This window comes from Pararge aegeria, chromosome 27 (assembly GCF_905163445.1).
Source record: "Pararge aegeria chromosome 27, ilParAegt1.1, whole genome shotgun sequence".
NCBI lineage: Eukaryota > Metazoa > Arthropoda > Insecta > Lepidoptera > Nymphalidae > Pararge > Pararge aegeria.
Genome location: NC_053206.1, coordinates 3,551,409 through 3,576,140, shown reverse-complemented (window position 1 = coordinate 3,576,140; position 24,732 = coordinate 3,551,409). Strand labels below are relative to the sequence as shown.

The 24,732-nt window shown below is 38.3% G+C and overlaps 1 protein-coding gene across 1 annotated transcript in view; it reads left to right on the top strand.

The window, feature by feature from the left end:
* Positions 1–24,732, top strand: part of LOC120635596 — a 46,739-nt gene that overhangs the window by 2,287 nt on the left and 19,720 nt on the right. Inside the window, exons 2-4 of the mRNA XM_039906606.1 lie at positions 18,068–18,165; positions 21,281–21,448; positions 24,235–24,348. Coding sequence (XP_039762540.1) covers positions 18,068–18,165; positions 21,281–21,448; positions 24,235–24,348 — 380 coding nt within the window. The remainder of the gene's footprint in view (positions 1–18,067; positions 18,166–21,280; positions 21,449–24,234; positions 24,349–24,732) is intronic.

Sequence of the window (24,732 nt, the reverse complement as noted above, 5' to 3'; positions counted from 1 at the left end):
ATCTGCAATCAGTCGCGAGACTATAATCAGATGTGCTGCGTGAGTTATTGGCATTTACAGACGAGGGAGCCATCACTCAACCGTCTGTCAATTGTTGAACACATCAGCTCGTTTTAGGTGTTTCATACGTGGTGCTACTAATAGTGAGATAGTAAGACGGTTGGGACATTTAGCTAGGAGTTATTTGTGTTATCATCATTATATCCCTTTTAAATGGTTCATTGAGAGCAACTGCTAATTTTGTTGGCTGATTCTTCTTGTTAGAGTTGGCTTCCAATATGTCCGGAGTGTAGGCAGACAGATGTATCAATTTTTTTATTTTACTACAAGTTAGCAAACAGCACTGGGTTCTAAAAGTTGTTATCATAATATGATTTTGATTTACAACAAATTGCCTATAGCTATTGAGTTAATATTCATTGTAAAGTCAATATCTTCTGAGGATGCTCCAGTTTCGGAGCGAAAAGTGCGTAGAGGGTTTATGACGAGGATCTGTTTGGTGTGGAGTATACGGATCAAAGAAATTATAAATTACACCATACAGTTTCTCCTGCTGTTCGTGGAGCATAGCAAATTAAGCATAAATTGAATTTTCATAATATAGTGCTTCAGCAATCTTTGCTAAGGCAAGAATTAATTGCTGTTAATTTGACTTTGATGCCAAATAAACCCAATGTCACTACTAAGAGGATTTGGGGAAGCAGCAACAGTTTTCTGCTCTTGATAGCAGCTAGAATATATTTTGCTCTGTTTTAGAAAGTACTAGCGTACCCAGCCCGCTACGCCGGGCTAGATTTTGATTTATTTTATTTAAACAATAATTAAATTTTTAATTTAAGTCTCATAATATATTAAATCATTTATTTCTCTCCATATTCATTCTCTTCTATTCTCTTCTCGAGCGGGTGAAGATCATTATCTACACCCATGTACACCCAACAATAGAATATCATCATAGTAAATAAAAGCTGTATTTGACAGTTCAAAAATAGGAGTGCTCTGATTGTCACCAAACATTACAGGATTACTCGCCAGGTCAATCCGGAGATTACCTGAAAGTTTCATTGAAATCGGTCCAGCCGTTTCGGAGCCTATAAGGAACATACCCACACAGTTTCTCTTTTATATAGATAGATGTATTTTTCGATCCCCTTTAGTAAAGGAATCGTTTTTTTTTGAATATTTTGAAAGTAATGGTAATAAGAATCTTTATTATCTTATAAATAAATAAATGATAATAGTAACCAAGAATCAAATCCAAGACCTTGTATATTGTTGAAAATGCTATTAAGCTAACGATGCAGCAAATAGCTTTCTTGGGAAAACATAATCAACATTACATTGTAGGTATGTTTGTTTTTGTTTGTATAATTAAGCATACGGTAATCTTTACTAAGCATTTTATAGTGTTCTTATTTTTATTGTTATTAACTGTCCGCATTCTGCTGTACATGCAAAATGAAGTTTACATATTGTGCATAATATAAGTATAAACATTTTGTTGCAAAATACAGCAATTTACCCATCTATACCATTATTATAGGCTAGATTGTTTGTCTGTTTACATGCACTAACAGTGGGAAATATCAGGCAGATTTGAAAAACTTTTTTTTATTTGTTAGCCCAATTCTTGGCTTAGGTTATAGGCTTTTTTAAAATAATGTTACAACCTGAAGCTAAGCGAATTCAGAGTAAAAACGCGTCGGGTCTGCGGTTGTGTAGAAGAGCATATTAAAGTTTGATTTACTGATCAAAAGTTTTAACCGGTGATATGCAGGTGCCATGTACAGTATTATTACTATACTATGTATATGCATGAAGCAGAGTTTGCTTAAAATGAAAAAATCTTCTAATCAGTTTAAACAGCTATTCGATTTGATTAAACTATCTCCTTTCTACCATCGGACTGCGAGGTACCGAAAGAATCTGCACCGTTACGTTGTTGAAATACCATCAACAAGTACGAAGCGTTTTGCTTCTTCCTTTCTGATCCGCACCGCAAAGGCCTGGAATGCCCTCCCAACTTCCGTCTTCCCCGATACCTATAATTTGGGTACCTTCAAATCAAGAGTGAATAGGCATTTATTTATTTATTCAATTACAAGTCCATTAAAATGTCATATAGGTAACATAATTATAATATTTTTCAAAAAGAATGTCAATCTAATGTTTACATTTGAAATGGAACCCTGTGAGGGTGCTGTAACCAGATTGAGAGGCGGACTTATTATTGTCAATATTAAATATTCTCATTTAGGAAGTCATTTATTTTATAATAAGCTTTCTCTAGCAAGTAATGTTTTAAGGAGTTTGTAAATGAGTTTATACTTCTTCGTTTATGCATCTTCTAGGCATGCGCGCTTCATATTAGGCTGCATCATCACTCACCAAAATGTAAAGTATGCATGTTGGAAAAGAGCAACTGCAACTGCTGAGAATCTTGGTGGCCTTTTCTTGGTCACTACAAACAGAGAGCCAAAAAGCATAAGGTCAAAGTCAAAGTCAAAAATATTTTTATTCAAGTAGGCCCACAGGTGGCACTTTTGATGCGTACATAAGAATTACACGGTAGTGAGATGATGGCGATAACTATATTCGTAAACTTAAAACTAAAGCTAGGAGGGTTCCAAACGCGTCCCGGTCTAAGAAGAAGCCCACAACAAACTTAGCCGGGTGTTTTTTATTTTATTTTTATTATCACCATCTCACAATGTCATTTTAAATTATTAGAAGAGCAACCTGTATAGAGCAATAATTTACACCCAAGCTTTTTTATCGTTTACGTAGTCCTTTATACTATATATAATAGGACTTTTCTATAAGCTTACGTTTAATACAAACTTTGAACTTTTTGAGAGACATCTCCAAGATGTCAATTGGTAGTTTATTGTAGAATTGTATGCAACTCCTTTAAACGAATTATGAATTTTATGTAACCTAGTATATTGCACTGTAAGTTTATTCTTACTTCTAATGTTTAAATTATTGCAGTCACATTTTTTCTTAAATTTAGAAATGTTTTTATGAACGTACATTAAATTTTCAAATATGTACTGACTATACACTGTCATTATTTTAAAATCTTTAAATTTATCAAAACTTCTGAGTACTTGAATTTTATATGGATAGTAAAGTTGTATGCACTATGAATAGAATTTCTATTCCAGTTTTGTACGTCCAAAACCATGGAATTGTACTGACAATTAACTATGATTTATGTTTAAGTTTGCTCCGATGGTGTGATTATCATTCCACCTGTATGTAGGAGTTTGAAGCTGATATTATATCCATTCGGAGAATTGGCAACGTTTCAAATTTTGCCACGATAACATATTTTACCACGTGAGATTAATTTCTAATGAGTGTATAATTTATGTAATCAAATATTTGCAGTGCAGTTTCCTAAATAATATTGATATTCTTTATCTATACTAATATTTTGAGAGGAAAGATTTGATTGTTTGTTTGTTTGTAATCTACTGCACCAATCATAATTAATCCTTCACCAATACACAGCTTTTGGTTATCTTGGGTTACTACTGCGAGCGAGAGTTATCGTTTTAAGTTTACGAGTTTCCGGTCGCGGGTTCGATCCGGTCTTGTGCATCCCTACTTTCCTACCAATAATATAAATGTCAATGCAAGTTAGTTTGTTACGCTTTCAACGCAAAAACTACTTAACCGATCCTCATGAAACTTTGTACACATATTTTTGGCAGCGTTAGAAGTGATATAGGATACTTTTTATCCCGACATTAAGCTCGGTTCCTTTGGGAGGGAATTAAAGTGTTTGACGATTTTACACCATAACTCCGACAAATTATAACCGATTTTATTAATTATTTTTGTACTGTAGAGATTATAATGTGTGTTTAATTTGGCCCAAACTGCGGTTGGAGACAGAACTCCTCAGCGGACAGCAGCAAACCCCTCATTTAAGATATAGCCCTAGAGTCACATTCAAAATTAAAATCAAGTAACTCCTGTCACTTTAATAGGATGCACGTTTCGGTCGTTCATCTTCAAAAGGGTTGTCGTAAGTGAACACTTACAAAAGAATTTTTTGAATTGGTTTGGATGGAAAAAAAAAATGCTTCTTTTGATTTAATATTTTTACATGGTGATTCAATATGAAGTATACTTATGTATTTATCAACAGTATTTCGTAATTCCGTTACACGTTGTATATTTTAAATAGAGCATAGAATATGCACTGTTTGTTACAGACCCCGAGGTTACATATATTTGCTGCGTAAGTCATCTATGGTATAACATATATAGCTCATATTACATTATTTACGCTTTAATTGCGTCAATGAAGTGTTAGCAAAAACTAAATTCCTTCCCATTATAGCGGAATGCACATTTTTTTTCATTGTTTCAAGTCACTTTAAGATCCTGTTTAATGCCAAAAATAGGTTAGGTTTCAGAGGACATTCGTGTCGGGTAATTATATATATTTTTTTGAGATTTTACTTTGAGATGTCTCTCAATGAGTTCAAAGTTTTTATAAAACGTAAGCTTAAAGACTCCCCCCCCCCACAATGAGAAGGGGCTAGGTCCACCACGCTCGCTCACTGCAGATTGGAGGACTTCACGCGCCTAAGAGAAGAGAACTCACAGTCGTGCAGGTGTCCTAACGATGTTATCCTTCACCGTTAAAGCAAGTCATATTTCATTGCTTAAATTAAAAACGCCCATAACTCCGAAAAGTTAGTTAGTGCGTGCCGTGTATCGAACTCTGTCGCCCCGGAAGGGAAGCCGGAGCCCTTACTACTGAGCTGTCACCGCTTATTTGTACATTACATTATCATATCATGGGTCCCAGCCCATGGGTCTCCTTCCACAATGAGAAGGGGGTCGGGGCTGTAGTCCACCACGCTGGCCCAGGGCGGATAGGTGGAGTTTACACGCCTTTTAGAGCATTATGGAGAACTCTCACGTATGTGGGTTTCCTCACGATGTATTCCTTCACCGTCGAAGCAAGTGATATTTTACTTGCTTAAAACGCACATAACTAAGAAAAGTTAAAGGCGTGCTGGGATTCGAACTCGCTCCAAAGTAAAGTTGTAATAGTACCCAATGGGCTGGCGCTGCTTCACGAAAAAAAAAGAATAATAAAGGTTTATTTTATGATAACATTTATCTAGATACCAAAATATTTGGAAGTGGTCCAAGATTCATATCTGTACTGGTCATTCTCCTTTGTACAAAAGCCGAACATAAGAACAAAGCCGCGGAAAAAAGATCATCATCAGTGGCGTGCACTTCATACACGCACAAAAGCACTGCCTACCTTAAAATTTATATATTTGGTACAGGAGGAGTTTTATTGGCATTTTATGGATTATGAAAATTAAGCTTAATTTGCTATACTCCGCGAACAGCAGGAGAATCTGTGTGGTGTAATTTATAATTACTTCAATCCGTATACTCCACATAAAACAGATCCTCGGCAATATACCCTCTACGCACGTTTCGCTCCGAAACCGGAGCATCCTCAGGAGATGTTGACTTTACAATGAATAATTGTTAAGGGCATTTCACAGACCCTGGTAAGCAGTGGCGTGCACTTCAAACTGCAGAAAAGCACTGCCTACCCTAAAATTTTTGTATACCTCACAAATATTTTTTTTTCCATATTTTTTAATTTTTATAAGTGTTTTTACCTACGCTTGCTTTTTGTGTCATCTCTTGTTTCAAAAGTGTCTCATTGTAATATGGACCTTTGAAAAAGTAGATAGAAACTGCAACGTTTCTTACTAGATGACGCTACAGTCGCTATAAGACTGATGTGAAAGGCATATACTAATTTCGGTATCGACGGTAGGAGAGCCGTAGCTTAATTGGTGAAAGCGCTCAGGCCGCGATTGCCCGAGAGTCGCAGGTTCCGAAAATTTTTATATGCATTTTAAATTTATAAAAAGATTTTTTCCATTTTATACCATCTTCCTTCTTCATGCATACCCTTGTCAAAACCTCTGTGCACGGCACTGCTGGTAAGAAACCCAGTTCACGCTACTGATCATCATCCAAAGCCTATAACAGCGTGTAGGTCTGTCGCAATATAACCGTCGGCCTGTAACCAGCACGCTGGGCAGACGGGCCCATGGCTCAAAATGGCTCAAAATGGCCCATGGCTCAAAATTCAAAATTCATTTATTTCAAGTTGACCTAATAATATCGCGATCGCAGTATATGGTAGTAGTAGCACAGAACACGCTGCTGCCCGCTCTCAGTCATATTCCCTTAGCCAGTTGCCAACAGTCGCCGTGAAACTTTCCTATTCCGCAGAAGCTCGTTCGATATTGCGATATTGTGAGGTCGCTATTTCGGTTTACCGCCAACTTGTCGAAGACAAACATTGGAAAATACCTATAACGGAACGTTAGGGTTGTCACCTGCGATATCCTATTTTAAGTTCAAATTTGATTTCAAAGTTTTGTTTGTTTTCTACGGCAATACACACATCGTTACCTAGCCCCAAAGTAAGCGTAGCTTGTGTTATGGGTACCGAGATAGCTAATGAATATTTTTATGAATATAATACACATAAATACATATAATATACAGATAAACCCAGCACTGAAAAACAATCATGTTCATCACACGAAAATTTTCCAGTTGTGGGAATCGAACCCACGGCCTAGGACTCAGAAAGCAAGGTCGCTGACCAATGCGCCAGTCGGCCGTCAAAAGTAGGCCTGATGATATAAGCACTTTTGAAACGTCAACGTTCGAGTAGGTAGTAAAATTATTTAAAGAAAGAATATTAATAAGAATAATGATAAATAAAGTATCACCTCGTTGTCCGCTGGGTAACTCGGCCACGCTGGCTGCACAATGTAGCTCGTGCCCGCAACGCTACGTCGTAAGGACTAGAATGGAATGAGTGGACAAAGCCTAGAAAAGCATTTAAAACAGTATACCCACAGCCGGGCTTACAGTTATAGTATTAAATAAGTACAATCGCAATGTAGAATAAAATATACATATGATTTATTAATAATTAAAATAAAAGTGAAACAAATCCCTTATTGTTTTGCCTTCCCCTTACACTGATTGAATGATAGTGGTAATTGTTTTAAGACCGAGGTCTGAGTCCTTATGAAATTTTGTATTAAAGTATCTTCTTTTTCTTCTTCTTTTTTTTCTTCTCTCTCTGGGCAGTTTCCGCACTTAATAACGTCGCTTGTTCTGTTGTGTCGAAATTTCCTTCTGTTGCTCGCTGCTCCATCCATCCTACCTCATTTTTTTAAAATGTGTATAGACGAGCGCTTGACTGCAATTACACCTGATGATATAAAGCAGCCTAACGTGGAGCGCGCTTGCCTAGAAGATGCCTATTCACTCTTGATTTGAAGTTATTCATAATGTAGGTACTGGGGAAATTGGAAGCTGAAACGGCATTCCAGAACCTAGCGGTGCGGGAAGAAACGAAGATTCGAAGCGCTTCGTACGCGTCCGCGGTATACCGACCACGTAGGGATGCAGATCCTTACGTTACCTCGCGGTTCGATGGTAAAAAGGCGAGGGGGGTACTAGATCGAACAGTTTTTGAAAACACTCCTAAAGTCAACATCTCCTGAGGATGCTCCGGTTTCGGAGCGAAACGTGCGTAGAGGGTACAGCGCCAAAGATCTGTTTGGTGTGGAGTATAAGGATTGAAGAAATTATAAATTACACCATAAAGAATCTCCTGCTTTTCGCGGAGTATCTGTCCTTACCTTATTTTTCTATACCTAAGTCTTATTACTTATCTTCGCACAGACAGATTCTCAGACTTACCGATTTTTTACAGACCGATTATGCAAAAAGAATCATAAGAATCGGTCAAGCCGTTACAGAGGAGTGTCCAAACACTATGACACGAGTATTTTATGTATATTAGACTAGCTGTTGCCCGCAACTTTGTCTGAGCTTGTTTTGGGTTTTAAAAAAATATTTTCGAATACTGAATCCTAAAAAAATTGTAATCCAAAAAATAATAATTAAATTTGAGCGGTGGATTACTCTCTTAATTTATTACGACCGATTCTCAAACTTACCGACTAAGCAAAAAAATCTGTCTAGCCGTGTCGCAGGAGTGTGTCACCGAACATTATTCACGGGAATTTTAGTCAAATATTACTTTATTCGAATAGGCACATATATGGCACTTTTGATGCGGTACATTACATGTAAAATATGACATAGAAGTGTGTTGATGGCGATAACTAACTCAACTCCGGTCTAAGAAGAGGCCCACAACAAGCTTAGCCGGTTGTTATTTTTTTATTATCACCATCCCATATTGTCATTTAAAACTATTAAAGAAGCTACCTGGTTAGAGCAATAATTTGCACACAATCATTTTTATTGTTGACGAAGTCCATAATACTATAATATGACTTTTCTATAAGCTTACTTTTAATATAAACTTTGAACTTTTTCAGACACATCTCCAAGATATCTGGTAGTTTATTGTAGAATTGTATACAATTCCCTTTAAATGAATTATTTTATGAATTACTTATTTTATGTAGCCTAGTATATTGCATATATATTAGATCGTAAGCTGAAAAACTGTCTGAAAATACGGGGCAACCCTACAGCCTAGCTTTGTCTAAATATAACATTTTAATGAATGAACGACAGCTACTTACGTATGTACACCGAGTACCTTCATAAGTTTTCGATAAATTAATCTGTCAGTATGTACCAAAGATTTTAAGTACACTTATTCAAAATTCAAAAAATGTTTTATTCATAAAGACCTTATAACAGGCAATTATGAAGCGTTCATACATTTAACATGTTACACTAATGTTAGTGATGGTGATAACTGCTATAACCGTGAGGTTAGTGGGATCGTAGGTCTGGTCTGCTGGGAGGCTTCGGCCGTGGCTTACCACCTTACCCACAAAGCCACTAAGGGGTATCGGTTTGTTACACAGACAGACATACCCCTAACAGGTTATGCCGCTATCATCTTATGCATGCATCATCAATTATCACCAGTAGACAGAAATTATATCCCCCGATTATTTCCCATGACAGGGGATATAATTAACGTATCCACCTGCTGAAGCACGGACATCTATATTTATATAAAAGAGAAAGTGTGTGGGTATGTTCCGTATAGGCTCCGAAACGGCTGGACCGATTTCAATGAAACTTTCAGGGAATCTCCGGATTGACCTGGCGAGTAATCCTGTAATGTTTGGTGACGATCGGAGCACTCCTATTTTTGAACTGTCAAACTGTCAAAATATACAGCTTTTATTTACTATGATGATATTCTATTGTTGGGTGTACATGGGTGTAGATAATGACCTTCACCCGCTCGAGAAGAGAATAGAAGAGAATGAATACGGAGAGAAATAAATGATTTAATATATTATGAGTTTATTGTTTCAATAAAATAAAGCAAAATCTAGCTCGGCGAAGCGGGCTGGGTACGCTAGTATGGAATAAGCGAAGTTTACCCCTTTTATTATAGCACAATATAAATTATTTCCACTTGTGCGCCAGTGCTCTGAGAGTTGATAAAGCTGTGGGAGAAGATAAATTTTTATCCTTTCCCTGGAGAGATAATTGTCTACTGCCCATGCTAGCCGTGCTGGTGACCAATCAAGTGCTAACTTATGGTAAAATAAAATTTAAAAAAAAAACTACGTACACCGCCCGCCACTATTCCTGTATCAATAGACGCGCGGTCTGCGTGAAATTTGGCGGAGATGTATGTGTTTTTCTTGTTTATATATAAATGAACTAGCTATAGCGGACGATGTCGCGGGCGACAGCTAGTTACTAATAGTTTAAAATACCTTCAACCTCATTTCGGAGTACTCGGTACCTAAAGCTAGGACCTAAAAAGTATATGTGCTTGTTCAATACAAAACGCGAGTGCGGTGGCGAATTTATGTTCGCAATGGCCGCCAGGCGTTTGCGCGAGTGTGTCGTGACGTCAGAGGTTTGAAAAGATCGGACGGCGACGATCTATTATTTTTAATCGTAAATTACCTACCCTATGTGGGAGATCACAAAAATTTTAATTTTAGAACGATACTACGAAATTAACTATGAAAATTTTATACGTTATATAGGTAAATAGTAAAGTGAGAGAGAGTCACTGTAAGACTGATAAATGGATATTATACTAATTTCGGCATCGGCAGTTGGAGAGCCGTAGCTGAATGTGGTCAAAGCGCTCAGGCCGCGGCCTGAGAGTCGCAGGTTCAAATCCTGTCGGTTACGAAAATTTGTATATGCATTTTAAATTTATAAAAAATTTAGAAAATTCCTTCTTTTTTGGGTATACCAGGATGACGGTCAATTGTTTTGATTCTAGCCTGATATAAAGAAATTATAATGAACTCCATGTGCCCTGCGGCTTCGCCCGCGTAATTTTGGGAGGCAGCGTACTGCTACTTAGTCTACACCTATTGTCGTATACGAGATTTTGAGATGTTTTTCACAAACATTTTTTTATTTTACGTATTTTTTTCTAAGTATACTACGTTATTTCTAATACCTCCGAAAAGCGAAACCTAGCGAAAAGTTTAAACTTGTTGAAGCTAAAGTCGCCAGAGAACCCGCCGTTAATTCGACGTGAACACATACAAACAAACATCAAAAGTTGCTTGGGTGTTGCGCTAAACGTTTCACCAACTCCTGGATGATGACTATCTTCCTTAGGCGCTAAAAACGTCTTAAAGTAACGACACCGATTTGGCGGTGAGTAACGTTTAAGGTGTAAACTGAGACTTGACAGATGACAGAAATATAAAATTCGGTTTTTTAAGAAAATTGAAAAATATGATACAAAATGCGACACCTTGTGGCAAGAAACACGGCCAAGTTAGGCTTCATGGGTTGCCCAGTGAAAATCGATTGGTGAAAGGTAAATGTATGCCTAGGAATCTCCTGTGATGAGTCGTTAAAGAGCCGTGACCTTGTTGGTCGTTAGTGAAATCGGCCATTAGATATCTAACATACTGTATGATAGTTATATAAATCATCAACGTTTTAACTAGAAGGCGGGTCGCCAGTTCCAACTAATTATAGTGTGATTAAGCCAGCTGTGGGGCGATGATGTAATTTGTTTTATGTTGCGGTGTCATGCTGTACGTATGTACATTTAAATATACATCATTACATATATATTCAATCCATGTATGAGTCTATATCTATACTATTATTTCTATCATTTATGTAATTACTCTTATTTCCACATATAATAGTAGGATCACTTTCGCATTTGTTTTATAAATATAACCTACACAAACATATAAACTTACTACTACTAAACATACCCTAAAAACAACCTACTTATAAACATAACCTACAATAAACTATGTAAACTAAATAAAATCTAAAACGTGTTTGAAACCACGGCAGCGAAGCACAAGTTCCTAGAATGCTGGCAGCATTGCCCCTTTGGATGCCCAAACTAATTCTTTGGCCAAGGTAACTCTAGGATCACCGGTAGACTAGATAACCCTTTTTGATTCTTTGAAAAGAGCTCGTGCCTCCGGACCCCAAGGTCCCAAAACCTCTACTCCAAAAGGCACAAAAATGAAACTGCTATCTAGGTTTTCATATTTACGCCTATTGGCCTGCTCGGCACTGGTAGCAGCCGCACCCACCATTGACGAGGTGGCCTGGATGTTTGATGCAGCTAGGGTATCGACACAAGTAACCTTCCCAGCCTCCAAGCAGTGGCGTGCACTGGATTTCTTACCAGGGTATGCATACAGTAGGAAAATTGCATGAAACGGCAAAAAGTTCCCTACAATACGACTTATGTAAAATAATTTGTGTATGCACTGCTTTTGCGCATGTATGAAGTGCACGTCACTACCTCCAACGAATGAGCGTCAACCAATCAGGTCTCTTGCCATCGCTCCGCGCCAGACCAAAAGGTTCTAATACAGCTGGTACGTGAGCGGTAGCAAGAGGTCGTCGGATGATTTCGTTGATGGTGCTATCATTTATTGATTTTCAAGTTTTTATTTTTAATTTTAAAATATTTCAAGTATAGAAACGCTAGTTTGTTTTAATCTATCAATTTCTAGGCGAAGCGAAAATTGCCAGTATGTCTCGAAGAGCCACAACACCTTTGTTCAGCGTCCAAAATTACGTATGACTAATGCGCCCACCTCGTTTCCTAGAAACGTGCATGAAAATAAACATAGCTTCAAAGTCATGTGTCAAAGCCAGCTGTGACATAATAGGCGTGTCATCGGGCGACTAAAACCGAGATTCGGTCTTTGAGGCCTACCGCGTGTATTATGAAAATCAAGCTTAATTTGCTATACTCCGCGAAACGACCGCCTAGAATAAAATGGAATAGAAAAACTTTATTGCACCACAACACAATAGGAAAAATACAAAGAAAACAGTAATAGTACTTAGTGCTAGGGTGCAAAGGCAAACTTTGCCTTATCACTAAAAGTGATCTTTTAAAGGCAACCTGAGCGTACGAAGCCGATAAAAAAGTGGAAAGTGCAGCAAGCAAAGTATGTTACAAAAAAAATAAACTTACATGAACATACATACTACATTTACCTGTTAACTACACAAATACCGATATAAATTTATATATACTATAATAGATATATATATGATATATTTTTATGCTATTATAAACTTACATAATACTCAATTACATAGATAAGTAGTAGTAATTTTTTAAGCCTAGGTGTACAGCGTGGGCTTTTTTTAACCAACTTCCTTTTAAAGGAGGAGGGTATCAATAACGCTGTTTTTTTTTTGAATAGGCTCCGAAAGTTCTAGGCCGATTTTAACCATTTCTTTGCCAAAAGAAAGCTTAACTATCACGAAATAACATAGGTTAATATTTATAAGAAAATTGCAATAATGTAAACAAAGGTTGCGAAACTTTGCCTATAAAATTTATCACTGGACGTGCGCTGATAAAACTATTGATAATACATACAAAAAATGCACTAAATGATTAAAATACCCATTATTAACTTACTGTAACAGTAATATTCTAATCTGACGGCCGACTGGCGCAGTGGGCAGCGACCCTGTTTTCTGAGTCCAAGGCCGTGGGTTCGATTCCCACAACTGGAAAATGCTTGTGTGATGAGCAATAAGTGTTTTTCAGTGTCTGGGTGTTTATATGTATTTTCTAAGTATTTATGTATATATAATTCATAAAAATATTCATCAGTCATCTTAGTACCCATAACACAAGCTATGCTTACTTTGGGGCTAGGTGGCGATGTGTGTATTGTCGTAGTATATTTATTTATTTATAATATTATAAAATGGGTATATAATTAAAACTTTTGTTAACCAACGACGACAACGATGCGCTACGCGTTTTGTTAAAAAAGGCGAGGTATTGCAGTGCGTCGGGCATGTTTGCCGATGCTGGAGTCCCCGACTTCTACGCTGTGCTTCGTAAAAGAATTGCGAGTTTCTGGGAAACCGTCGAAAATTCCTTAGAGTCGTCGCTCAGGCATCCCCTGACAGCGTATTTTTTAAACATTGGCAAAAAGTGCACAAGATTCCAAACATGGAATAATATAAAATAGTTGGATTTTAATTTAGTCTAATTTTAATTCTAGATTTTACTTCATTACTGTTTTTTTTTTCTTTATTTTTTTTTATATTTATTTTATTTTAACCTCTCAATTTTTTATATACATTTCATGAATTCCTCAATGACAAGGTAGAATGGAAGCAGCCAGCCTCGCTCTCATCTCCCGCAAGATAGCAAAATGATTGTAAATGTTGATGTTGGAAAAGAGCAACTACTGAGTTTCTTGCCGGCTCTTCTCGGTAGAATCTGCTTTCCGAACCGGTGGTAGAGTCACACAAACATGCATACTTGACGTTTCAAAAGTGCTTATAAAGTAGGCCTACTTGAAATAAATGAATTTGAATTTGAATTTATATGGGACCTGAAATAAAATGATTTTATTTTTTGTTATTATTTATAGATTCATATTGGCAAGATATTTTATTAAATTGATTAGATTTTATTATGCTATGAATTATTATTTGATCAATTAATAGTTTTGAAGAAACAATTTAATTATATTTGATTAACAACCAATGTACATGACATTGAGTTGGTGGGTATTTCGAAATAAATACGACTGCATTATCGAGACTATAGATTCATATTGGCAAGATATTTTATTAAATTGATTAGATTTTATTATGCTATGAATTATTATTTGATCAATTAATAGTTTTGAAAAAACAATTTAATTATATTTGATTAACAACCAATGTACATGACATTGAGTTGGTGGGTATTTCGAAATAAATACGACTGCATTATCGAGGCACTCCAGTCCTACACGATGACTCGAACGATGCACAGATACCCCCGGTCTTTGTCGTTATCATAATATTAATATTAATATTGATTATACACTCGGTTTTTCACACAGCAAAGACAGAGCCAAGATTTAGTATACACCCGATTTTTTTTTGCGACAGGGCTATAAGGACTGATAACGATAATCGGCCATTTTTTTCTCAGTATTTACACAAATCCGTTTAAATCCAGTATGACAGAAGCCGTTGGAGCGTCGCCAACCCGTCTGTCTGAAGTTGGTTAAACTGCGATGTTGAACACGGCCGTTGACCGGTGTCGGGTGGAAAAACACTGGATTTGTTTTGGAACTGCCACGTGGTCCGATCTCGTAGCATAACGTCTATAAATAAATATACTACGACAATACACACATCGCCATCGAGCCCCAAAGTAAGCGTAGCTTGTTTTATGGGTACTAAGACAACTGATGAATAATTTTATGAATGTTCATCAAACAAACATTGTCCAGTTGTGGGAATAAAGCCCACGGCCTTGGACTCAAGAAGCAGGGTCGCTGCCCACTGCGCCCACTACAGTGCGTGCGTAGGCCTTAACGTATCTCAGGACGAGATGGGTTAAGGCCGTAGTCCGCAACGTATTATCAAGCCATAACCGGCCCACTAAGCAGGCCACCTGTTCAAGTTTAAAGCAAGTTATATTTCAATGCGAAAATTAGAAACGCACATAACTCTGAAATGTTAGAGTTGCGTGCCGGGAATCGAACTCGGTCGCCCCAAAAGGGAGGCCGAGAAACTGAGAAATATTAACCAATAGGATTGCACAAAATCTCCGCTGCTCTTAAGTGAACCAGACACAGTACGCAACTGCGCTCCGCATTAGTCCGTTTCTCGGCTCCGCTGCCTCGCTCCGCTCCGGTGGACTGGCAGCCTAAGAATCGATGGTCCAAGCTGATGTATCATCTGATGATGCAGGTGTTAAGCCTCTTGTGCCTGTTACACCAGCATTCAAGCCATTCAGACCGGAATGCTGCTTTGCAGAACAAGCTAGGCGCAATAAGCATCACGTTCGTACCTACTTCGCCGGACCAGATGACACAAGAAGCTGTACTACAATGATTTATAACATAACTAGCTGTTGCCCGCGACTTCGTCTGCGTTTGATTTTGTTCTTCAAGTATTCAGTATCGCTATGCCTTAAATGAGGGGTTTGCTGCTGTCCGCGTGTGGGGTATACGGATTGAAGTAATTATAAATTACACCATACAGATTCTCCTGCCGTTCGCGGAGTATAGAAAATTAAACATAATTTTCATAATAAAATTTATAGTATTACTAACTTTTGCCCGCGACTTCGTTTGCGTTTGATTTTGTTTTTTGATGTGGCATTCAATTTAGTTTTAGTTCTAAAAAAAATTTAAGTATTCAGTATCGCTAAGCCTTAAATGAGGTGTTTGCTGCTGTCCGCTGAGGAGTTCTGTCCTCTATCTCCAACCACATTCATCAGATCTACACAAAGTTTGGGCAAAATTAAACATATATACCTCTATAGTACAAGAATAATTATTTAAAACGGTTATAATTTGTCGGAGTTATGGTGTAAAATCGTCAAACACTTTCATCCCCTCTCCCAAAGGAACCGAGCTTAATGTCGGGATAAAAAGTATCCTATATTACTTCTAACACTTCCAAGAATATGTGTACAAAGTTTCATGAGGATCGGTTTAGCAGTTTTTGCGTGATAGCGTAACAAACAAACTTACATTCACATTTATAATATTAAGTAGGGATTAGTAGTGATATGCGCATTGTATTTCTTTTCTTTGTAGTCTGAAAGCGTGCTTATGGCTGAGCTGGGACTTTTATTGGGTCACAGTGACATCACGGTTCTCACAAAGTGTGGAAAGGTCAGAAGTAAAACTCGGCTGAATAATGCATGGAAATAATACATTGCAAATAGTTCTTTCTCTCTGCAATACGTTTTCCACAGTGGCAAATGGCATGATTACGGTAACGGAGAATCGCTAAAATATTGTATTTATCTTGTGATTAATTATGATGGTTAGATTTACACGTTGGCGGACTTTTTTTTTGTCGTGATAACGACTGAGGGAGAAGCCGCACGGTGCGGTGCGGACGCGGCGCGGCGCCGGAGCGATGTCGCTGCGGCGTTCTGCATATAAAAATCAATGATATGCGAGACGGTGCGTTCCGGCGCCGCACCGCAGGCACACCGCACTTCGATTGAGCGAGACGCGAGGGGAGGAGGGGAGTGTTTCTCCAGCGCCGCGACATCACTCGCACTTCGCTAGTTCCCTGCTCAGCATACTACGGCGCCGCAACGGTGCCGTATTGCCGCGCCGTGTACACTTGTGTACAGTGTTGCGGCAAAATGTTTGCGGTGCGGCGCCGCACAGCACCGTGTGGCTTCTCCCTGAGACATAAGCACGGCTAGGCATGGGCAGGAGACAATTATCTCTCCGAGGAAAGGCAAAATGTATCTTCTCACACAGCTTTATCAACTATCAGAGCACTCGCGCACAATTAGATATAATTTTTATGAAAAAAAAAAAAAAAACAAAGATATAATAACTTAAGGGTAGGCTTTTTATAACTCTTACAAAGCCTATCCTTAAGTTTTTTATAACTCGTAATGGAGATTTTTTTCATCGTTAATCGATTACTCATAAATAAATAAATATACTACGGCAATACACACACCGCCATCTAGCCCCAAAGTAAGCGTAGCTTGTGTTATGGATACCAAGCTAGCTGATGAATATATATTTTTTATGAATATAATACACATAGATACTTATAATGTACAGATAAACACTGAAAAATAGGGTTAGATGGCGAAGTGTGCGTTGTCGTAGTATATAAAAAAATATATATATATTACTAGCGTACCCAGCCCGCTTCGCCGCTACATTTTGCTTTATTTTATTTAAACAATAAATTTACATCATTAAATTTTTAATTTAAGTCTCATAATATATTAAATCATTTATTTCTCTCCGTATTCATTCTCTTCTATTCTCTTCTCGAGCGGGTGAAGAGCATTATCTACACCCATGTACACCCAACAATAGAAAATCATCATCCCTACTATCCCTACTAATATTATAAATGTCAATGTAAGTTTGTTTGTTACGCTTTCACGCAAGAACTACTTAACCGATCCTCAAGAAACTTTGTACACACATTCTTGGAAGTGTTAGAAGTGATACAGGATACTTTTTATCCCGACATTCAGCTCGGTTCCTTTGGGAGAGGCGATGAAAATGTTTGACGATTTTACACCATAACTCCGGCAAATTATAACCGATTTAAATAATTATTTTTTACTATATAGGTTATGGTATGTGTTTTATTTTGCCCAAACTGTGGTTGGAGATAGAGGACTCATTTACGGCTTAGCGATACTGAATACTTTAATTTTTATTAGATCTACAACAAAATTTAATGCCACATCAAAAACAAAATCAAACGCAGACGAAGTCGCGGGCAACAGCTAGTAGTAAATATAAACTGTATTTGACAGTTTGACAGTTCAAAAATAGGAGTGCTCCGATCGTCACCAAACTTTACTTTAATCCGGAGATTTCCTGAAAGTTTCATTGAAATCGGTCCAGCCGTTTCGGAGCCTATACGGAACATACCCACACACTTTCTCTTTTATATATATAGATTTGTGTGTACAATAAAGATTTCCTAGCACGTTCGAGAGTGAGAGGTTGTTAACATGACGTCTGTCTTTTTGCAGTGCCGTCGACGACGCGTGCTCAGCTGGCCGCGGAATACCTCGAGGCGTGTCGGTGCCACGGTACGCCGGCCATCGAGTCGGTGCTGCAGCAGATACGGGTAAGGGCAGTGCCCGATTAAGCAAGCGCGTTTTTAATTCTTTACTTTTTTAATTTTTTTTATTTAATGTTTATAGACGAGCGCTTGACTGCAATCACACCTGATTGTAAGCGATGGTGCAGCCTAAGGTGGAGCGCGCTTGCCTAGAAGATGCCTATTCACTCTTGATTTTAAGGTACTCATATTGTAGGCACTGGGGAAAATGGAAGCTGGAAGGGCATTCCAGATCCTAGCGGTGCAGATCAGAAACGAAGATGCGAAGCGCTTCGTACTCGTCCGCGGTATATTGACCACGTAGGGATGCAGATCCTTACGGTGCCTCGCTGTTCGATGGTAAAAAGGCGAGGGGGGAACTAGATCAAATATTTCTTGAGCACTCTCCGAAATATATCCTACTAGCTGTTGCCCGCGACTTCGTCTGCGTTTGATTTTGTTTTTGATGTGGCATTTAATTTAGTTGTAGTTCTAAAAAAATTAAAGTATTCGGTATCGCTTAGCCTTATAACCTCTATAGTACAAAAATAATTAAAATTTGTCGAAGTTATGGTGTAAAATCGTCAAACACTTTCATCCCCTCTCCCAAAGGAACCGAGCTTAATCTCGGGATAAAAAGTATCCTATACTACTTCTCACACTTCCAAGAATATGTGTACAAAGTTTCATGAGGATCGGTTGAGTAGTTTAAGTAGTTTAGTTGCGTGAAAGCGTAACAAACAAACTTACATTGACATTTATAATATAAGTAGGGATAGAACACCGAAAGGCAGGCAACCTTGCGACGATGTTCCAAACTCTGAAGTTTTTTTATTGGATAGGTCACCGATGAGACTTCGAGCACGGCGATCCACCGAAATTTTTTAAGAGAGCCCTTGTTTGGCTATGGGTTTTTAAGTATAAAGTGGTAAAAATACTATTCAATACTCAATACGTATAATTTCCATCTATAAGGTTACAGTTTTGTCGGTAATTAATAGTGTAGTAAATTACTAAAAGCGATGTAAGTGTGCGTGCGCGTGAGCTAGATCAGGCCGACTGAAATTCTACACGCTTATACACAGTGGTGTGCACTTCATACATGCACAAATGCACTGCTTACCCTAAAATTGGTATATTAGCTGTGGTAGGAGGAGGATTTTTGCCATTTATGCTATTTTCCTGCTGTATGCATACCCTGGTAAGAAACCCAGTGCACGCAACAGCTTATACAAGCGATGTACATTTTGTGCGTTTACCGTAAGAAATTATTTAATTTATTAACGCCAAGGAAATAGTCGGATACCGGGTGTCTCAGTAGGAAAAGAAAAAAAATCAACATAACATCGTTAGACACTCTCGGCATTATCCCGTTCTCTTGCTTTAAGTCCTATCTACAAAAGTTGCCTGTAAGAGATTGCTTGCAGCAATAAGGCCGCCTTTGCATGTCTACATTGTGTACTGTATACTCCTTACCGTTTCTTTTCCTGTATGTTATACGTGCAATAAATAAAGTGTTTCTTCTTCTTCTATCTTCTTCACTCAAAAAATTACGCGTAGGCAGAGATGAGTGGTATTAAATACGTGGGGCCCCCTTTCGCGCGGGGCCCGTAGCAATAAGGGAGACCTCATCACGATTCCATTTCAGTATGCAACGGTGAAATTTGCAATTTATAATAATGATTCTTAGGAGTCGTCGAGTTGATCATAAAAAATAACTAAAAATTAAAAACTCCCGACAGAAAATAAAATAATAATTAAATGTAATTCAAATATAGGATATTATGAAAGTGAAGCTTATTTTGCTATACCTACTCCGCGAAAAATGTGCGTAGAGGGTACATTGCCGAAGATCTGTTTGGTGTGGAGTACAAGGATTGAAGAAATTATAAATTACACCATGCAGATTCTCCTGCTTTTCGCGGCAAATTACTACTTTCCGGTGGCGGCGATATTGGATTTTATATTAATCGATTCTTTACAAGATCCCTCGAATAGATCTTCACCAAATTGAAATGGTACTATAACATACCTATCTAACAAAAAAAACATATATTCATCAATATCATATATTCATAGGTAATTGGCGGAGTAATCGCGCTCAAAAAAAAAAAACATACAGTCGAATTGAGAGCTTCCTCAATTTTTTATAAGTCATATATGGTTTTTTATGGCGTTACAAACTCCACGATTCTCGGCCGCTTGTATCGAGCGGCTCCCCGCGACTCGTTTGATGTCGGCTGTCCACCTGTTTGGGGGTCGACCAACGCTGCGCTTACCGGTGCGGGGTCGCCATTCCAACACCTTGGGACTCCAAAGTCCATCGGTTCCGAGCTATGTGCCCCGCCGTTTGCCACTTCAGCATCGCGTGTCGTTGAGCTATGTAGGTAACTCTAGGATCTCATTTCTGATGTGATCACGTAGTGATACTCCTAACATAGATCTTTCCATCGCTCGCTGAGTGACTCTGAGCCTTCTTATGAGGCGCATAGTTAGCCACCACGTCTCAGATCGGTAAGTCCCCCGCACCGTTCGAAAATCGCGTTACGCTGTTAATTCATTAAGTTTAATCAGCGTTTGTCATCAACTTACACGACCCGGTTGGGACAGCGGCTTGCCGTAGCCCATAGCGAGGCAAATGAGGTACGAGGGCGGCACCTGTGCGTTCTTAGGAGTTCCCGGAGCCTCCCAAATATGTGCCGAGGATGGCCACCGAGGGGGTTTTAGTGGGTAAAAATCCCACATAACCCGAAGGTTTTACAAAACATTGATCACTTAGGACATCCTTTTAAGTAAGTATTATACCTGTGCCAGGATATCCCGCCCTTCCGTAAAAAAGCTTTATCTTGGATTATCAGACAAAATTAAATTAGAAATTAAATAATTTAAAAAAACCAAAAAAAAAAAAAAAATGTTTGGGTGTGCATGTCAGTGCGCGTGTGTGTGTGTGTGAGTGTGTGTGTGAGATCGGGTATCTCTGAAGATTTCACCCCCGATAACAAAGAAAAAAAAAAGTTTAATCAGCGACACATAATCCGAAAAAAAGAATCCGTACGGGGCCAGCGTGTTAGACTACGGCCTCAACCCTTCTCACTGTTGGAAGAGACCAGTGCCGTGTTTACATGAGATGATACAATTCCAGGAGCTACCGGAGAATACAATCGGCGGTTGCACCCGGGCGCCCCGGCTCTGCCTGTCGGACTGCTCGCTGCTCGGCAGCGCGCCGACGGACGCCCTCGAGGCCTTGCTCCGGAAGGTGCAGTTCCGGAGATTGGAGATCGACCATGCTGGCATCGATGACAACGGAGCGGTGAGTGGATCTAGCTCGACTGTGAATTTGTTCGTCTACCCAAAACCTTGCACCTTGCACCTTTTGCACGACTCATGATGCGAAGCATCAGAGAGTGCTTTACGATCGAAATTTTTTTTATTATTATAGCCTTGTTAGTTCACGGAATCAAGATATTTTGCATACTATTGTCGAGATAATTTAATGGAGATTAATTCCATACTTTTAAAAAATTGATTTACTGCTTTAGAATTGGAAAAAAACACCAAAATAGGTCAAAAAATTTTCCTGTCCGTCATGTGTGAAACCGGAAAACACTCTAACTTGTAAAAAAAAAATCCATTATTTGAGTTAAATTTTTTTTTTTTAAATTCTTATCGACGATTGTAGGTCACTGAATGCGAATGATTAATTAATTCAGTGTAGTTTAATTGCAATTAATAAAAAACGAAAACTGCAAGACTGTATATCTATATATATCGCCACCAACTCACTATAAAAGTATGTAAATTATGTATTAAAATGTAATTAAATAAATAAATATACTACGACAATACACACAACGCCATCTGGCCCCAAAGTAAGCGTAGCTTGTGTTATGGCCCTATGGGTACTAAGATAGCTGATGAATATTTTTTTTTTTATGAATGAAATACTCATAAATACTTATAATACACAGATAAACACCCAGACACTGAAAAACATTCATGTTCATCACACAAACATTTTCCAGTTGTGGGAATCGAACCCACGACCTTGGACTCAGAAAGCAGGGTCGCTGCGCACTGCGCCACTAGGCCGTCAAAGTTAAATTATAAAATAATAGTCAAAGTCAAAGTAAATATTTCTTTATTGAAATAGGCACATAGATGGCACTTTTGTTGCGTACATTACATGTAGAATATGACATAGAAGTGAGTTGGTGGCGATAACTAAATTCGTCAACTTAAACTAAAGCTACGAGGGTTCCGAAGGCGCCCTGGTCTAAGAAGAAGCACACAACAAACTTAGCCGGTTGTTATTTTTTTCTTGTTATCACCATCTCACATTGTCATTTAAAACTATTAAAGAAGCAACCTGGTTAGAGTAATAATTTACACCCAAACATTTTCCAGTTGTGGGAATCGAACCCACGACCTTGGACTCAGAAAGCAGGGTCGCTGCGCACTGCGCCACTAGGCCGTCAAAGTTAAATTATAAAATAATAGTTAAAGTCAAAGTAAATATTTCTTTATTGAAATAGGCACATAGATGGCACTTTTGTTGCGTACATTACATGTAGAATATGACATAGAAGTGAGTTGGTGGCGATAACTAAATTCGTCAACTTAAACTAAAGCTACGAGGGTTCCGAAGGCGCCCTGGTCTAAGAAGAAGCACACAACAAACTTAGCCGGTTGTTATTTTTTTCTTGTTATCACCATCTCACATTGTCATTTAAAACTATTAAAGAAGCAACCTGGTTAGAGTAATAATTTACACCCAAACATTTTCCAGTTGTGGGAATCGAACCCACGACCTTGGACTCAGAAAGCAGGGTCGCTGCGCACTGCGCCACTAGGCCGTCAAAGTTAAATTATAAAATAATAGTTAAAGTCAAAGTAAATATTTCTTTATTGAAATAGGCACATAGATGGCACTTTTGTTGCGTACATTACATGTAGAATATGACATAGAAGTGAGTTGGTGGCGATAACTAAATTCGTCAACTTAAACTAAAGCTACGAGGGTTCCGAAGGCGCCCTGGTCTAAGAAGAAGCACACAACAAACTTAGCCGGTTGTTATTTTTTTCTTGTTATCACCATCTCACATTGTCATTTAAAACTATTAAAGAAGCAACCTGGTTAGAGTAATAATTTACACCCAAGCATTTTCATCGTTGACTTATATATATTACGTATATTCATTTAAATTATGTATGTATTTGTATCTATACAGTTTGGTTTTTATGTATATATAACAACACTCTTGGCACTATCCCGGTCTCGTGCTGTAAGTCCTATCTACAAAGGTTGCCTGTAAGAGATTGCTTGCAGCAATAAGGCTACCTTTGCATGTCTACATTCTTTACTGTATACTCCTTACTGATTCTTTACCTGTATGTTATACGTGCAATAAAAAGTATCTTCTTCTTCTTGTATATTTGACGGCCGATTGGCGCCGTGGACAGCGACCCCGCTTTCTGGGTCAATGGCCGTGGGTTCGATTCCCACAACTGCAAAATCTTTGTGTGATGAACATGAATGTTTTTCAGTGTCTGGGTTATAGTTTGTGTCCTTATCCTTACAAATATTAATATTACTTAATGGCCGATTTGCGTACTAGGACCCTGCCTCTGTTTTTCAGTGTCTGGGCGTTTATCTGTATTTACGAATATTAGTCATCAAAATATTCATCAGGTAGTTCCCATAACACAAGCTACGCTTACTTTGGGGCTAGATGGCGATGTGTGTATTGTTAAATAAATAAATACACTACGACAATACACACATCGCCATCTGGCCCCAAAGTAAGCGTAGCTTGTGTTATGGGTACTGAGATAGCTGATGAATATTTTTTTTTTTATGAATGAAATACACATAAATACTTATAATACACAGATAAACACCCAGACACTGAAAAACATTCATGTTCATCACACAAACATTTTCCAGTTGTGGGAATCGAACCCACGACCTTGGACTCAGAAAGCAGGGTCGCTGCCCACTGCGCCACTCGGCCATTGTTGTAGAGTATTTATTTATTTATCTTTGGGTTTGCAGTTAAGAGTTTTCTTGTCATTAATTAAAAATCTCTTGATTTCTAGGAGGCGCTGTTTGACATGGTGGAGTACTACGAGAGCACGAGCGTGCTGTGTCTTATTGGACCGCGACAGTTCGGCATCAGGGGATGGCAGGCCGCTTCGAGGATGATCAAAATGGTATTCCGAATTCTAATTCAAAAATTCTTAATGGATAGAAGCAGGCGTCACTTTGCGGAAATCCATGATATATTATGAAAATTAAGCTTAATTTGCTATACTCCGCGAACAGCAGGAGAATCTGTATGATGTAATTTATAATTTCTTCAATCCGTATACTCCACACCACACTATTCAATTAATGAATTTCTCAATGACAAGGTTGTTTGGAAGCATCCGGCTCCGCTTTCATCTCTCACAAGATAGAAAAATTACTTTTAAAATGAGAAAATGCAAATTGTTGATATTGGAAAAGAGTAACTGCTGAGTTTCTTGCCGGCTTCTTCTCGGTAGAATCTGCCTTCCGTACCGGTGGTAGAGTCACTAGACACAGACATACTTGAC